Consider the following 18391-nt stretch of genomic DNA (forward strand, 5'->3'; position numbering starts at 1 on the left):
ATATTTGAGTCAGTTGATGGGGGGCTGGTCCTTCCACCAACTGGATTAAAATCCACCATGTTGTCACCATCCTTTCCTTCCTAGTTCAGTATTATGTCCTCTTTAGCTATCTAGTTCTAGACATTTTGTTCTAGAATTTTGTCCTGATCCCTTCTGTCACACTCTTGAAAGCTCTTTCTGCCATTGTGCATCTGGGCACCTGACCTCTTCCATCAAGGGGGTCAGTTACCTGGCCAGGCCCCCAGCAAGCTCTCACCTCCACCCTCCCCAGTGTGCTTACAATTCTCTATTCCCACCCTCCTCTTTCCATGGCTGGGTTATCTTTTCTGCTAAAGTCTAACATTTTTTTAAGCTTCCACTTGGTATCCAGAGCTATAACTCTGAACATGTAGATCAAGTTAGCAATCTAAAAGCCACACCCCATTAATATACCCATGTCTGATAGGAGACTCAATCACATTCTTACTGAAATCCTTTCAAAAGCAGGAAAACAATCACATAAGAGGAAGGTCTTAGGGTAGGCACACCTTGAAAATGTAAATTATCTTTGTGCTCCCAGCCTATTCTTTTCTTAGCCTTTTTCTCTTCATCAGCTGCAGGCTCACTCTTCCCTTCCCAACATGCCCAAACCAAGCGCTAGGGAGTTAAGAGTCTTTATAACCAATGGCTTTTTGCTGTTTCACAAGCTGATATCCTATGCATGTCTGACATCACAGTGCAAACCTGAAATCAATCTATAGTTGGGTAGCTACATTTTAGCAGTGTGAAGGTTTTATCCTCTGAATAAAGCTCTACTGGTGGAATCTTGGTCATCTACCAGCAAATTTAGGATGGGTGAACATGGGGCCTTCCCAGAGTCATGAAATCATACCCACTACATAGTGACTCCAGACTAAAGATGGCCCCCATCATGCACACATTCAAATGAGAACTATATGGAGGGCCGATTCCCTGCTTACCCATCCATGCCTTCCCCTCCACAGAAGGCAGGAAAATCTATGTGTGTTTATAATGAATGTGTAAACATAGAAATAAATGCAGCTGTGTTTATCTGACATGCACAGCCTTGCACCTCGGCCATGTTGCTAAAATGCTCATAGGATAGACGTGCAGGCAGCAGCCTGAAATTCTCCAATGCTTGTAACTTCATTATTTCTAGATCGAGTAATTCCTTCCAACATGCAAAGGAAAACTCTCTCACCAGGGTTCATCTCACATGCCCTGGAATACCCAATTGTATGGAAGACTCCTTGGGGAGCCCAGATTAACTGCACAGGAGTTGTGGGAATGAGAGGACAATGAAAATCAGAAAGAAGAGAAAAACAGGGTAGGACAGGGTGAGACGCAGGTCCACGGCTTGCTGCCATTAAAGAACTTCTAAATTGAGGAAGAACTTGTCAGAATAACAATTACTTCAGCTTCTGGCTAAATGTTTGTGCATTTGCAGAGTGGTCAAATGAGGATGAGACATACTAACTCTGCCTTTCAAGGTAAGAGGTCAGCTAGGACTAACGTGTTTGCTAGTTTTCCTAAGGAGGAGCTACGCAACCAAACGTGTAAGGGATTGCTTAAAACCATATATTTTCTTTTTCTTCCGTTGACTGCTATACGCATTTGTCTTTTCGCAGCCAGGAGAAAAAGGGGGTTGTTTTTTGTTTAAAAATGTTTTAAGTTCCACTACAGTCCATCAAGTCACCCTTTTTCTGAGACCTGGTTACTAGTGTTAGGTGACTGGGGAGAAGGCTGCCAGAAGTAGGTTGGAGGTAATGAGCCCACAATGGCCTCATGTGTGGCTTGATGAGGCCCTGACCTGATCTCTGGAGGGTGGGCCACAGATGCGACAGTTTAGGGGGTCAGAATCTTTTATAAGTTTCCAAGGGTTACAAGGTCTTCAGGCCTCCTCCAATTCCTTTCCATCTGTTGTTCTTTCTGCACTAATCTTTTTTATAACTCCACGTTCTCATTAAACCTAGATTACAGTCTCCATTATACGTGAGCAACCCTCTTGCTTTCTTGTGCCACAAAGAACCAGAACTACTAAAAGAAGTGTTTAGCAATGACTCACTCTCTCTCCTATACACACACATGCACCTCTTCCTTATTATTATTCTACTTTTCTACTTCCGGGCACAATTACCAAAACCAGAATTCATCAATCATACTGAATACATGGCAGGTCCAGGGAGAATGCTGCTTTGACTCAGAAAGATAGATTTTACGTAAAGTCAAAAAGGACAAGGCTGCAAATGGCTTTGAGTCAGAAATTCATCACTTCTTCACCACAGATGTTTTGGGTGCAAAACAGGCAAGCTGCTTGTAAAGGCAAAGACAGTTATTTCTCATCTGGAAGTGCTTGTGGGTATAGGATTGTGTACATGGAAAAAATCTGGAGATGCTCTCATGGAATCTTCTCGTTTTACAGATGAGGAAATGAAGAGACCTAAGATGACTATCTGAAGTCACACAGCTAGTTACCACACAGCTCTCACTAGTACTAGGTCTCTTGGCTTCCACCATCCAGGTTCTTTTGAACACACTATGCTCTTGGTGATACGGGGCACTGCGATTTGTTATTTTCTGTAGATGCTTTGTTACTTATTTCTCATTCGGTTGGTTATGTTGGTTACTTGTTGAGACTGATACAGTCCATCCTTGTATTTTCTTCTATGGTGACTCAACTGGGATTCTGGGAAATAGACGTATGCACAGCCTGGGCAGCAAAGAGAGAAAGAAGCTAAAACACGACCCTTCCAAGCATTTTCACTCATGATTCCAACTCTGCAGTCATACAATATCATAGAATTAATGTGTATTCCACTTTAGTTCTCATAAATTTTGCATTGGTTTCTTGAAGAAAGTAAGGGGGAAAAAAGGTGCTAATTGTGGAAATGTTCCTCTTAGACCTGAAATCTCTCCCAAAACATCTTCTGCTCATTCTTTTAATTTTAAAACTTTCCTTTAGAGTGAGATATAAAATAATGAAATTAATTCAGTGGGGGGAGGGGTGAGGAAGAACATGTTTTAACATCTGGTTTTGATACTCCAAACTAAAAATACTCCCAAAGTCTACATCTTCCCTGGCCCAATAGCTGAGCAAGAAATATTACAGAAAAAAGTAGTTCTCCTTAGGATTTTGCTAACTTCATCCCAGTCTTGTCTAAAACAAACAAACAAAAAAATCACAACGCTTTACAAAAGTTTAAATGTTAATATTACTTTATCTTATAATGTATTTTCCCAGTTAGCTCTCTTATCTTTAACAAAAATCCAAATAGCTATAGTTTTTCTAATAAATTTCCTATACGTAACCGAATTTTCCTCCATTCAATTCAAATTCAGTGATGTCATCAGCTTAAGCTCAGACCTCCTAAACCACTTGACTGCTTCCACAACTATTATAATGATTCTAACGAAAAAGAGAATGGGTTATCAAAGAGAATGCTTCAGTTTGTTTTGTTTTGTTTTGAGATGGAGTCTCGCTCTGTCGCCCAGGCTGGAGTGCAGTGGCGCGATCTCAGCTCACTGCAAGCTCCGCCTCCTGGGTTCACGCCATTCCCGTGCCTCAGCCTCCCGAGTAGCTGGGACAACGGGCGCCCGCCACCACGCCCGGCTAATTTTTTGTATTTTAGTAGAGACGGGGTTTCACCGCATCAGCCAGGATGGTCTCGATCTCCTGACCTTGTGATTCGCCCGCCTCGGCCTCCCAAAGTGCTGGGATTACACGTGTGAGCTGCTGCACCGGGCCAATGCTTCAGTTTTAAATAACGTTTTCTTCAGGGGAATAGAAAAAATGTTAAAAATACAAGGAAAATGAAGAAAACACATCAACTTTGAATAAAGGTTTCCATTTTAAAAGTTTATTTCTTACGTATACCGAAGATCTAGAATTAAAAACATATTAAGTCCCATTCCTTTCTTGAAGCTTGGCAAGAACACCTTTACACAACTCTTGACCCTGTCTTTGTTCTCATCAAAATATTTTTAAAGGGCACACAGACCCGGGTACCACAGAAAAGCAAACATCTTTTCCAAGAAGCACATTGTATCTGATTGTTATATATGTATTCCTTCCATCAGTCATTTTAAATGTCACCTACAATCCAGTATCTGAATGATACAGGCAAGAAGCATTTAGGTTCAACAACTGGCACAACTCCCAAATGGCTAAACTAAGGTAGGAAAATTGAGTTTTCTATTTCCAGATATTTCATATTAGAAGTAGAATAATAATAAGGATAAAATTATTGGTAATCATTCATAATAAATACTCCTTTACAGCTTCAAATATGTTTTCTTCTCCAGAGAACCCTGCCCCATGGTAAAGTGGGAAAACAGCTCTTACAAAAGAGATTTCAGGGTAGAAATCTCCAAATTTGAAGTTATCTTTTTAATAATTTTTTTTCAAGACGGGGTCTCACTCTGTCGCCCAGGTTGGAGTGCAGTGGCACAAACATGACTCACTGCAGCCTCGACCTCCCTGGGCTCAAGTAATACTCCCACCTCAGCCTCCCGAGTAGCTGTGACTTATTATTATTATTTTTTTTTTTGTAGAGAAGGGGTTTCACCATGTTGCCCAGGCTGGTCTTGAACTCCTCAACTCAAGCTATCCTCCTGCCTCTGTCTTCCAAAGTGCTAGAATTATAGGCATGAGCCACCACATCTGGCATATATTTTTATATTAAAAGTTTTAGATTTTAAAAATTGAAAAGATAAGGCTGGGCGCAGTGAGTGGCTCATGCCTGTAATCCCAGCACTTTGGGAGGCTGAGGTGGGAGGAATGCTTGGGCCCAGGAGTTCGAGACCAGCCTGGGCAACATAGCGAAACCCTGTCTCTACAAAAAATACAAAAATTAGCTGGGCGTGGTGCTGCACACCTGTAGTCCCAGCTACTTGGAAGGCTGAGGTGGAAGGATCGTTTCAGCCCAGGAGATTGAGGCTACAAATATATTTTCTTCTCCAGAGAACCCTGCCACATGGTAAAGTGAGAAAACAGCTCTTACAAAAGAGATTTCAGGGTAGAAAGAACTTGGTGAGCCAAGTTCATGCCACTGCTCTCCACCCTGGGTGACAGAGTGAGACCCTGTCTTATAAAATAATAATAAAATAAAAAATAAAAATAAAAATCACAAAGATAATATACAGAGTTTCCATATACTCCATACTCAGCTTTCCCTATTACTGGCATCTTATATTAGTATGCTTGTCACAAGGAGTGAACCAATACTGATACATTTACACACTTCATTCAGCTTTCTTTAGTTTTTCCTCAATGTCTTTTTTCTGTTTCAGGATACTACATTACTTTTATTTTATTTATTTTATTTTATTTTTGAGACACAGTCACGCTCTATCGCCCAGGCTGGAGTGCAGTAGCACAAAGACAACTGACTGCAGCCTTGACCTTCTGGGCTCAAGTGATCCTCCCACCTCAGTCTCCCAAGTGGCTGGGACTACAGGTGCCTGCCACCATGCCCAGCTAACTTTTTGTATTTTTAGTAAAGCTGGGGTTTCGCCATGTTGGCCAGGCTGGTCTCGAACTCCTGGCCTCAAGTGATCTGCCCATCTCGGCCTCCCAAAGTGCTAGGATTACAGGTGTGAGCCACTGCACCCGGCCAGGACACCACATTGCTTTTAATCATCATGTCTCCTCAGGCTCCTCTTGACTGTGGCAGTTTCTTAGACTTTATGCTGACCTTATTCGTTTTCAGAAGTGCTGATCAGGTATTGTGTTTAATGTCCCTTGACTGGGATGTATCTGATGCTTTTCTCATGATTAGATTGGAGTTAAGAGCTTTTGCGAGGAAGACCACAAAGATACCATCTTCATCATATCATACCAGAGAATAAACTATCCCCATAAATTATCACTATTGATATTGACCTTAATCATCTTGCTGAGGTAGTATTGTCAGATTTCTCTAGTGTAAAGTTACTTTTTTCTCCCTTTCCATTCTGTTCTCTTCGGAAGGGAGTCACTGACTGTATAGTCCACACTTAAGGAGTGAGGAGTTATGCCCCACCTCCTTGAGGACAGAACATGTCCACAACTAACTTGGAATTGTTTTGCACCATGGATTTGTCTATTCTTCCTCATTTGTTTATTTATTCAATCGTTTATTCACATCAGCTGGACTAATGGCTATTTCATACTTTTGGATGTCATTCGAAACTACTTGATATGTTTTGTTGCTTGGCTTGGGGCATGAGGAGCTCTTTCGGACAGCCCCTTGTCCCTCTGGCATACCCCCATTGCTGTGGGTTGTTGTTCCTGCTGTTTGAGGGCTTCCTTACTTTCTGACATTACAAGATGCTCCAGGCTCATCTTGTATATTTCCTGCCCCTGTTCTGGACATTTCTCCAAGAAGTCCTAGTTCTCTTCATTGGAAAATGGTATCAGAAACTAAGATCTGGGTGCTAGGTGTGCTTACTTCTAAGACCCTCTCAGCTGACAAGCCAAGATACAGTGTGTGTGTATACACACACACACACACTAACCCTTGGAAACACACATATCTGTAATTATTTCCATATGCAACCACCCATATCAATATTAAGCTATTTCATTTTGATACTCACAAGTTTTATTCTCAGCTGGGATACAGTACAGGTGGGAAATGGGGAAGCCACTAATGGAACTTAAAAGAAAAGGTACCAATTTACAGATTTTCTTATATTTCTAATTTAAAAAAAGAAATTTATTGAAAGCTAACATAATAAATTTATGTTTTAAATATACTTGAAAGCTTTGCATACAGTAAGTGACGTGAAGATCAAATTCAAAAAAAGTCATTCTCTTTCTCACTTGAGATACAGATTTATCTAGAAGCTTCCAGTCATTTTATTTTCTTACCTGTAAAATGAGAATAAAGAGCTTCTCATCCCAGCCTGAGAACTTAGAGTGGGTATAACTGATAATATTCTGCAATTCAGGAACAAATATGTAGAAACTATTTTAGTTTTAATAAATGTAGACAGACTCTGTCCCATGGAGGAATAAGCTCTAGCTAGTTATGTTTTTCACGCAACTGTAACATTTTATATTTTCACACAATTATATTCATAAAGTATTGTGATCCTGATAATTACTATTCATTTATATCACTAAGAAGTTATTTCTGTCTAGCAACTGGCATTCTTTACTCATTTTAAAGTCCTTAACATACCCAAACAGTTACCAGTACATCCTAAGATTTATTCTGCAGCACAAGGGAGAGTTGAGAGAGACCTGGTGCTCATTCACAATTGACTGTAAATAAAACTCCCCACCCCAGAAAAAGGGAAAAAAAGAGAAAATATCTTTCTAGGATTTGTTTTTTAAAATAATTTTTCTTATCCTCAGAAGACTGCACAAATGGCATTAATATACTAACACATATTCCCAAACTTCCAAGGATACAGTTTAAACATCTTCTGTGATCATATATATTTACTGAATTATCAGAAAATGAGATATCAAGACTAAATTTATCATTTGAAGGAGCAAAATGTGCCCAAGGACCTCTTTAATTTCTTTTTTTTTTTTTTTTTTTTGAGACGGAGTCTCACTCTGTCGCCCAGGCTGCAGTGCAGTGGCACGATCTTGGCTCACTGCAAGCTCTGCCTCCCGGGTTCACGCCATTCTCCTGCCTCAGCCTCCCGAGTGGCTGGGACTACAGGCGCCCACCACCATGCCCAGCTAATTTTTTGTATTTTTAGTAGAGACAGGGTTTCACCGTGTTAGCCAGGATGGTCTCGATCTCCTGACCTTGTGATCCACCCGCCTCGGCCTCCCAAAGTGCTGGGATTACAGGCGTGAGCCACCGCGCCCGGCCCTCTTTAATTTCTTCATAGAAACCATCATTTATCCGTAAGTACTCATCACTTTTACATGTCATTTAATTCACCAGTCTAATCTCTTTGTTTGCAGTAAGCACTCAGGAGAAAGTCATGTTTGAGGCCATAAATATTTCTTCCAAATTCTGCCAATAGTTCCTTCTTCCTCATTATTCTAGTTCAAAACTGAAATATCTAGGAGTATAAAAACTATAATTTCCTAGTTAAATATTCAGAGATAGTATATTGTTATATTGTATTGAAATTCCCATCTTTAATAATCTCAAAAAAGTGTGAAGATACAATAAGAACACCTGTTTCATTCTTTCACAGTCTCCAAAAACTATCTAATAAGTTATTCTATAAATACATCACTACGCTTTTGTACTGAGGTAAGTTTGCACCAACCCTGCAATTTCGCAATGGCTGCCTCAGACTCTAACAGAAATAAGACAGGAAGTGAACTCATTCTGAGCAGGGTGAGAGACCAGAACAGAAGGTAAGATTAGAGGCAAGGAATGAATAATTAGAGCTCAAAGTCAAAGTGAGGCTTTAAAAAACTATATCTGCAAGGTGTTTTGGGGGATGAATTGAGGGAGACATGTAAGCAATTGCCGAAGACCACTGCTTCAATTAAGGAAATCCAACGCTATAAAAGAAGGCTCCCAAACCCAGCTAACAGAGGTCAACGTTCCTCCATCCAAGCTCTGCAATAATTACCATATTGATTTGCAGTACTTTAGCACAAATAGGTAAAATACGGAGGAATCAATAAAGTTTGATTTTAAAATTCTCAAATTTAAAAAAATCTGAACAACTGTTGGAGGAAGGACAATAAGAAAAAGATTTTTAAAAATCTGAACAACTGTTGGAGCAAGGGCTGCCTAAATGTATCCTCTAGAAAACGACGCCTCCATCAATTCCTTCTCCTCGAACGAAAACCCAGCGGTCTTTCTGGTACCAAATACCAAGAATCACAGCCAAAGAAGCCAGTGTGCAGTCTCAGAGGACTGTTATGCTGCTCAGAAACAGGTCTTTTGTATGCTTTGGGGGGGGGGGGGTCACGTTACATGAAAACTGACAAAAGTCAGGGAGGCATAGCTGCCAATAGACAGGTACGGTAAGGAAGGCACAAAGCAGAGCTGGCTTTATTTGAAAGCACTTTGCCAGGCTTCACACCAACCCAGCTTCATGGCAGTCTGGTCTCTCAAGGGACTATGAAGGAACGTTAAGCAAGTATTCACTCGGAGACGTATCACTCCCATCTACAGCACTCCAAGTCACCAGCAGAGATCTCAATGGAGAGCGAGGCTCAGGATTTCATCATTAAGCATGGCTTTCAATCTCTTAACTCAGAAATAGGGAGGGCTTAATAATCTTTTCATCCTGACTTAAGGGAGCTAATCCTATTAAGGGTTTAGCATGCCTGGGAATTTACCTGCTTCACTGTAGGTCTAAGGATTTGAGGCTACTTGGGTAATGTCACAGAAGACACAGGAGCATCTCTGCAGAGCCGGTCTCATGTTTGAAAGCATCCCTGCAGCGTACAAGATTAACAGGCACAGGGCTTTGAAGTGCTTGGATAACCTACCTGCCACTCTGGTCTGAGGTCCATGTAACCGATCGCCCTTCAGGTTTAGTTTTGTACCATATCCTGATAGCATGAGGAAAGTCAGTAGCTGTCTGAGCCCCTGTCTTCCTTATCTGCAAGCTCCAAGTGTCAGTGTCAAAGAGGAGTTCTCCACAGCCAGGAGCCTGGCTGCAGCAAGCGTAATAGTCTAACTGCTCCCTCCAACGATTTGCAGGCAAAGTCACAAGTTCATGTACAATCTGATTCCTGAACTCCTCAGAAACAACCGTGAGCTCAGGAGACCTTGTAAATTTTTCCAGACCTGGCACAGCAGCAACATCCACCTCCTCGACTTTTAACACAGATAAATCACAGCAGTCCAACACTAGCAAAAAATCCTCACTCCCATGATTCCCTGTGTCACAGCAGTACTTTGAGCTAGAAATCCCAGAAGCATGTTCCTGGTTGTCATGGTTACCATCTTTATCAGAAGTATCTTTTTCACCTTTACTACAGATTGCAAAATCATTATATTCCATTTCAGATGACAAGGTCCTTGCATTTGTCACGGGAATATGGCAGGGTTCAGGCATCCCAAATTTGCAGGCTTTGTTTGATTCTGATTGGCAGGCTTCCTCGATAGAGCTATTCTGTTTCTTGAATCTGTTTCCATCCTCGAGGAAAAGCACTATGGTCCCCTCAATGACTTGACTTTCAAAATCCACATCCAAATCCAGTACATAGTGCTTCACAAGTATGTGGCTGGTGTTGGCCATGAGAGGCAGGTCATCTCTGGCAGGGTCCAGCTGTATGTCCATGATGTGGTTTATTGTTTGAGGGATTTATTAAAATCTCAGATGGGGTTTCCTATCTGCCTTAATCTTCCAGAATCATAAATAGCTGCTTATCAAAAAAAACAACTGATGTCACAAATTATGGTTCCTTTCAGTCTCCTGGCAAAAAAGGAAAGCACAATTAGATAAAATTCCAAATAAGACCTAAGTGCTCCTGCAACTGCTGCTCCTGCAAGTTGACCACCATCCTTAAATAATCCCCCAAGCGGTAGATGCTCATGGCTAGAAGGCTGACTTATCTTTTCTACTGACATGAAAGAAAGCTGCATTATGGGTTTCTAAAAATATTTCAATTACCAACTGGATGGCATGGGCCTCCACAAAGCCAGAAGAAGCACGCTCCAATGAGAACTGTCCTTCTTTTAGAAAACAGCAAGTGTTATGCAAAAGTGTAACCCAGCATCACTGTGCCTCTAGTCTTAAAAGATATTAAATGTATCCCTTCTAATTTTGTGCATCAAAAGATAAGTGATTGTTTTTCCACTGTGATTCCAAGTAACAAGTGTGAATGAAGGCTAAATGGCCCCACACATTTTATTCCTTGAGAGTAATAATTTAATACATACAATGTAACTCCAGGGATTAATGTACTTTTCACATTAGGACTGCTCTCATATCAGCACTTCCAGTAAATTACAGGAAAATGAGCCAATTTACCAGGAGTGCATTCTAAGTATTCCTTTGAGATTGTTCACGGAGATTTTTCAAATTTATAGTTAAATACTCAAGGTATATCATTACATCTTAATAGCTGAAAACCCATTAACATTCTGGATAATAGCCTTCTTGTGGCAAACAAAAGGTCTTCTCACTTGAAAAAAAAAAAGCATGCAAATACCTATAAAAGGAAGGAGAGAAATTAAAATGTAGAAACAGATGTTACAATAAAATGCACAAGTTCTTCATAAAAGTTCTGAATCAAAATATATTCTTATTGTATACTAGCAATCTGGCTAAAAGAAAAATTATTTGAAATTATTTCAGTCCCCGTTGTGTACCTAGTTTCTTTCAGCATATGCTGTTCTTTTTTTATTCTTTTACCAAAACCAAAAAAGAAATGGCAGGAGAACAGAAAGAAAAACTCTGACAGAGCAGATATGTTTAAAATAATTTTCGTATTTCTAAATATCAGGAGGCATTCTTTCAACAACTGCAAAACATCATTACTTGCTTGAATTTTCAAGTAAATCAAGCCTTCCCTTTGTATCCTAACTCCTCCTCACTTCCCTGCCAGCTTTATCTGCATCTCTACTAGACCCTTTTATTTCCTTTCCTTCTAGAATCTCATTCTAGGTTAATATCCCATTGATTTCAGTTTCTACCTCTCCACAGACTATTTCCTCTTCAAAATCTCACCTAACCTTAAAAAATCCTGCCTCCTGCAGCCTTGTACAATCCAGTTTCTAGCTACTTTTCCAGTCATGGAGACAACATTCCCTTGCATCCTTGTCCTCTAGCCAAAGGGCCTACTCAAAACACTGCTTCCTGAAGAGGACTTGACTCTAGGCCTCAGTGCCTTTTGGACTAACCCATGTGCTGGACCTGGAGCGCTCCTGGCTCCTGCCTTCCACCTCCACCTGCCAAATCCTATTCTTCCTCCATGTCCCAGTTTAAGTGCAACCACCTCCTAAAACCCTTCCCTGGTCCTTGCTCCCTCCCCCACTGAACTATATGTAGCACACTTTCAGTGCAATAGAAGTAGAGAGAAACAAGGTTGCAAAGAATAGTTTGAATTTACTTTATGGAGAAGCTGGTATTTCCCTTGGTTCTAGAAAAGTGAATGAGCACAGGGGATAAGCCAGAGTATTTTCTGTCCTGTCATTTTGAATAATAACCTTCGATAAATCCATTGGCTATTTCTATGTAATCAGAAACAGTGATCTTAAAACTTCATTCTGATGGTGGCTGTGGCTGCTAACATACAGTATTTTGTTGACTGGGCATCTTTGAAAAAACTTGTTTGATTAAAAAAATGCCCTGAACACACACATGCTCACACACACACAGAAGGAAAACCGGCATCAGCTGAGACAAGGGTCAATTTAGTGGCTGGCTAAACTATTATATTCAGAGAAAAAGTTTAGTATTTTTAACATTATAGATATAATTATTTATTGTCCAACTCTAACAGATTCCTAAATTCACTTCTAAAAATCTGTATAATTTAGGCATAAAATATATTCTACAGAGCAGTTGTCACCACTTTTGTTTCTGGTGGCAGAGAATGAGGCTGCCCTAGAGCCCTATCCACTCAAGCCTGTTAGCAGAACCACTGTTATGAAAAGCCATGGCTGGCTTTCCAGTGGCTAACCACTGCCGCCTCTAAAATCAGTGTACTACGTGATATGTGTTTTAAGTGACGAAACGTTTGTCACCCTGACTGACAATCCATTGGTTCTCTTTAGTGGATTCTTTCGCATACTCTCCACAGAGGCAATTCTAAAACTTTTAACTTTCCAATTCCAAGCTTGCTGACTCATTCTCAGTTGATGATCTGGCCCCCTGCTTTGCTGAGATAATTCTGAATCTCTGCAACTCAACCATACCTCAAAGTATCATTAGTTCTTCATAAGTATTACCTTCTCTTGATTCAGAGTGAACAATATCCCTTCTCACCAAAGCTTATTAAGCTTATTCTGCCCCACTGAATCCCAACTTCTGGGGTTTTGAGAGAGCCAAGTAAACAGCACATTCCTCTCCCATCCAGATTCTGAATGTAGCGAGAAATAAGATGAAGATATGCAAAGGCAGACCAAAATATCGCTACTGATGAAGGCTAAGCTGGAGAACATGGCTTACTGTGAGAGCCAAAGGTACCTAGAAACTGAATCACAAAATTAGGTTTAACCACATGGTCACAGGCAATGCTGGATCAAGTTAAAGCTTCCAGAAGGGGGGGTAGCCTCCATCAGGTAAGACTTAAGGCCTGGAGGAAGAGAGAAAAATGGTTCTCTGTGGTCAGGAGTGCTGCCCAAAAGCAAAAGAGAGGAGATGAGCAGAGCACATCCAGTTTCTTCTTCCCAAATTTATCAGACTATGTCACCCCACCTCCCTTAGGATAAAGGCACCAGGAGTGTTACACTGACTGAACTCCAACAAGGAAGGAAACATGAGAAGTGGGGAAGAAGTGTTCTCTCAACACCATCCCCTTCCACTTACTTGAACCCTGTTTCATTTGACATTTTTCTCTTGCCAACATTTTCTCCCCTTCAATGATTACACCCTATTCTGAATATTCAAACATCCCTAGGGTTGCAGGCTCAAGCGATCCTCCTTCCTCAGCTTCCCAAGTAGCTGGGACCATAGGTGCATGCCACCACACTCATCTAACTTTTTAAATTTTTGTAGAGACGAGGTCTTGCCATGTTGCCCAGGCTGGTCTTGAACTCTTCAGCTCAGGCGATCTGCCCACCTCAGCCTCCCAAAGTGCTGGGATTACAGGTGTGAGCCATCACACCCAAGCCAACCTTAGGGTTGCCATCTTTTTTTTTTTTTTGAGACAGAGTCTCGCTCTGTCACCCAGTGGCACAATCTCAGCTCACTGTAAGCTCCGCCTCCCTGGTTCATGCCATTCTCCTGCCTCAGCCTCCCAAGTAGCTGGGACTACAGGTGCCCACCACCACACCCGGCTAATTTTTTTGTATTTTTGGTAGAGACAGGGTTTCACCATGTTAGCCAGGATGGTCTTGATCTCCTGACCTCGTGATCTGCCTGCCTTGGCCTCCCAAAGTGCTGGGATCACAGGCGTGAGCCACCCTCCCTGGCATAGGGTTGCCATCTTTAAAAACAATCAACAACTTCATTTGGCCTACTTTAAGTCATCTTTATTTTATTGAACTTTGGAGCTGAAAAATTCCTTAGGGCTCACTGAATCCAACTCTCTAATTTTACAAATGAAGACAGTGGGTCCCAGAGAGGCAAAGCAATTTGCTCAAGGTCACCCATTTCTTTTTGTTTGCCACTAACAGAACATTTCCCACTTGCTGATGCTTTTCCTTGGAATTCTCATCTCCCAGGTCTCATGGCCATCTCCTTCATATTGTCTAAGTCATAAATCAAATGTCACCTCTAAGTCTCTCTTCCATATCTTCCTTTGACCTTCTTTATCTTCTTCAAGTTATGCAGACTAGTAACCAATTCTTATTGTAATAGCTTTGGGGGGCAAAGGAGAACTTTTAAGCCAGCCCCAGAAGATTCTGAAGAGCACTGTCACTTCTGCATGATTTCCAACCTAAATTATATATGTCTATTAAGTTGTTGCTTATTTGTCTATGTCTTACTTGTCTTAGATTCATGGATGACCTAAATCATCTTTCTCTCTGCAAGTACGTAACGCTCACTGACGTCAATCAGGGTCACAGCCCCACATTTAGGGAAAAACTGAACTGCCTGTGGTTGCAAATGCATGTATGTGGCCACCTTGCAAGGCCTCTCTCAGCAAATGGAAACCATATTTCTAAGCAGTCCGTTGACTTCAGCACTTTTGGCTATTACTGTGCTCCAATTCAAAATGCCAGCCTGTCTCACTGAAGCATTTTTCCATTCTCTGTCATAAGCCATAACATACAAAAGTCCCCCCTTATAAAAACCAATGGTTAGTTTTCCAGTGGCTAACCATTGCTGTGTCTAAAATAAGTGTGCTAAAAAAAAAAGAAAAAATAAGTGTGCTATGTGGTATGTATTTTAAATGCTTAAATGATTGTCTCAGCAGCACCATTAAAGGCTTTGAAAGGATTAGCGTACAGTAATATTTTTCTTAAGGGGGAAGAGGATCACATACTAAACAGAGCTATGGCACAAAGAAGAAATTGCTCTGCCATTCTCAGCCATCCAAAGTGGAATGCACCCATTTACAAATGTGGGATATAACCTCTGTAACGCCATCCCCAGTCACCCCAACGAAAACAATTTCATTCTCCTTTCAAGCTACAAAGCAACGTGTATCCTCACGATTCTAACTTATCCTGGCTCATTTTATAGTTACCTCCATCCTCCAATGCTCTAAAAATTCCTTGTAACTCCTGAATCATTTTTGTGTTCATGACCAGGTTAAGTGGAGTATCCTCAACACAGCAGGTTCTCAATACATATTTGCGGAATTGCCGTCCAAAGGTATTTGTGATTTCAATGTCTAGTTACTTATACAACAGGGATTCTAGCTTGCCTGTACTCTATAGTCTAGTGCTAAGTTATTGCTTAACTAACATCTCCCTCCAGACATCTCATTTTTTCTTCTCAGCATACACCTGTGCCTCTTTTTATGCCTCATCTTTTTACTTGTAAGCAACTGGGGGAAAGGAGAAATTATTTTTGCACATATGCTTATTCTATAGCATAGAGCACATTGTTGAGTAGTTACTATTTAATTCCACCGATTACTTGATCAGAGAATGACAGCTTTCTGCTATTCCAGGTGTGTCCATTATTTAGGATAAGCCAATTGCTCTTAATAACAGTCAGTGTATTTGCTGAAATACACTGTTTCTGGGCACAATTCTTCACACACTCAAATGCATATAGTCACAGGAACATAGCTTACTACTGTGAAATTCAATAATTTCAGAATTAGAAGGAAACTTAGAAGTTCAAATATACTGTTTTGTGTTTATAAATGTCATACTGACATATTACTCTGCAACTTCTTTCACTCAATGGTTTTGAAATATAGACATGTTGATGTATATAAATCTGTCTCTTTTAACTGCTGTTTAATGCCCCCACAGGAATATTCTATAATGTATCCATACGTTCCCCTACTGATAGTTATTTGAAAATTTTCTTGATTGCAAACAATGCTGCAATGAGCCTCCTTACGCACATCTCCTAGCTGCACACGTGCAAGTAAAAAGATGTGGCATAAAAAGAGGCACAGGTGTATCCTGAGAAGAAAACACGAGATGTCTAGAAATTCCGTTTTGCCTGATGTTAATACTGTCATACCTACTTTCTTTTGGTTTGCTTTTTCCCGGCACATCTTTTCAATCCCTTTATTTTTAACTGCTCTGGACTCTTTTTGCCTTGGCTGTCTTTTTAAAACAACATTTGGCTGGCTATTTAAAAAATATAATTATCATTTTTAATGACTGAAATGAATTTCTTTACATTTATCACAATTACAGTTGTAATAGCACCATCTCAATCAACATATTTTATGTTTTCTATCGCCCATGATTTTCTTTGCTTCTTAGCTTTATTTTTCTGCTTTTTATTGAGTTTTTCTACATTCCTGTTTTCCCCTCCACTGTTTCATAATTTACACAATCAATGCCTTTAATATGCCTAAAGTCAATCTCGAATAACCTTCCAAACAATATAAGGACCTTAGAAAGTTTTATAACCAGTCTTCCTCTTCCTTACTCCATAACAGCTTCCATATTATTGTTGCTATTATCTTAGTATCACATTGTTTGTTAAAACTCCATCCAACTTTTTTAAAGTCAATATTTATTTGTATTTACAAATATATTCACCAGCTTCCTTACTCCTGATAATTTATACATTCCACTCCTTCCTTCTGGGTCCAATTTTATTCTACTTGTTGCATGACAAATTAACTTTGTAGCTTCAAACAGCAACCATTTTATTATATTCTATAGGTCATGAATGTGGGTAACAGTCAGCCATTTTATTATATTCTATAGGTCATGAATGGGGTAACAGTCAGCTGGGCCACTCTTCTACATCTTATGAATCTGTCTATGTTACTCAATGGTACTCAGTTGGAGGATGGACTTGTCTGGAGGGTCTGATGCCCAGAAAGGCCGCTTATTTAAACTTACTTAAATAAGTTTATTTAAATAAAGCTTATTTAACACTGAGCTTTTGGAATGGCTGTACATCTTCTATGGTAGCTGGCAGCCCCCAGCACGAGCATCTCAAAGTACCAGTTGAAAACTGCATGGCCTTTTCTGAACGAGCCTCAAAGTCAACATGGTTATTATTGCTACCATAGTCTATTGCTTTCAGGTGCAAACTCATAAGGCCAATCCAGATTCAAGGAGAGGGGATTAGACTCCATCTTTTGATGGGGGAGTAGCAAGGTATACTGTAGAAAAGCATGGAAGATGGTAGATATTGTTATGGCCATTTTTGGAAAATACAATCTGCCACAATTTCCTTTTTACTTAAGTTTATCTTTAGTAATTATTTTAGGAGGAGTCCATGGGTAACAAACTCTTTTAACAGTTGTATGTTTGAAAATGTCTGTATTACATCCTCTCTACTGAATGACCACTTAACTAAGTGTAGACCTTTTGTTAATAGTTATTTTTAATTAACACTTTGAATACAAGATTCCACTGTAACCTGGCATATCTTTTTGCTGATAAGAAAGAATTTTGTTATTAGCATGCATTTACTGATATGTATGTGTTCTTTCTCCCTGGTACATGCATGTGGGGTGTGTGTGTGTGTGTGTGTGAGAGAGAGAGAGAGACTTGTGTGTCTGTATGTGTGTTGTTGTTTCTAAATACCTGAAGTGGAAGGGAGATTTCCTTACACTTCAGTTGATCATATTGGCCAGAAGCCCACAGACTATGATATACCACTTAATGGTCCAGACCCACAATTCCTTTTGGTGAAGAAGTTTTCATGAGGCTGGGTGCAGTAGCTCATGCTCGTAATTCCAGCACTTTGGAAGGCCAAGGCGGGAGGATCACTTGAGCCCAGGAGTTCAAGACAAGCCCAGGTAACATAGGAAGACCTCTCTCCACAAATAACAGTTAGCCAGACATGGTGGTGTACACGCCTATAGTCCAGTTACTAAGGAGACTGAGGTGGGAGGATTGCTTGAGCCTGAGAGGCCAAGACTACAGTGAGTCGTGATTGTGTCACTGTACTCCAGCCTGAGCAACACAGCGAGACCCTTTCTCAAAAAAAAAAAAAAAAAAAATTTCATGGGTACTCTGTTCACAGTCTGAATGATGGGATCAATAGAAGCCCAAACCTCAGCATCATGCAATATACCCTTGCAACAAACCTGCACATGGACCCCCGGATCTAAAATTAAAATTTCAGTTAAAAAAAAAAAAAAGAAATTTTCATGTAGGGTATTCTTCATTGTATAACATTAGAGGCACCAGAGCTATAGATTACCTTTTATTATCACAGAAGCCCAGAGAGATGATTAAAGATTGAGAGGTTAACAATATGTGCA

General features: G+C 40.3%; 1 protein-coding gene across 23 annotated transcripts in view; it reads right to left on the reverse strand.

Annotated features, from left to right (window-relative positions):
- Positions 1 to 18391, reverse strand: part of AOPEP (aminopeptidase O (putative)) — a 428322-nt gene that overhangs the window by 384961 nt on the left and 24970 nt on the right. For 22 of the 23 annotated variants that reach the window (XR_010148921.1, XR_008537134.1, XR_008537133.1 and 19 more), the window contains exon 2: positions 9404 to 10335. Coding sequence is in view for 12 of the 23 variants with exons in the window: in XM_016961205.3 (XP_016816694.1) it covers positions 9404 to 10200 (797 nt within the window). In the remaining 11 variants the exon portion in view is untranslated. Of the gene's footprint in view, positions 1 to 9250; positions 10336 to 18391 lie in introns of all 23 variants that reach the window. The other variant, XM_063788501.1, reaches the window with a different exon arrangement.

Source organism: Pan troglodytes, chromosome 11 (genome assembly GCF_028858775.2).
Source record: "Pan troglodytes isolate AG18354 chromosome 11, NHGRI_mPanTro3-v2.0_pri, whole genome shotgun sequence".
Taxonomy (NCBI): domain Eukaryota; kingdom Metazoa; phylum Chordata; class Mammalia; order Primates; family Hominidae; genus Pan; species Pan troglodytes.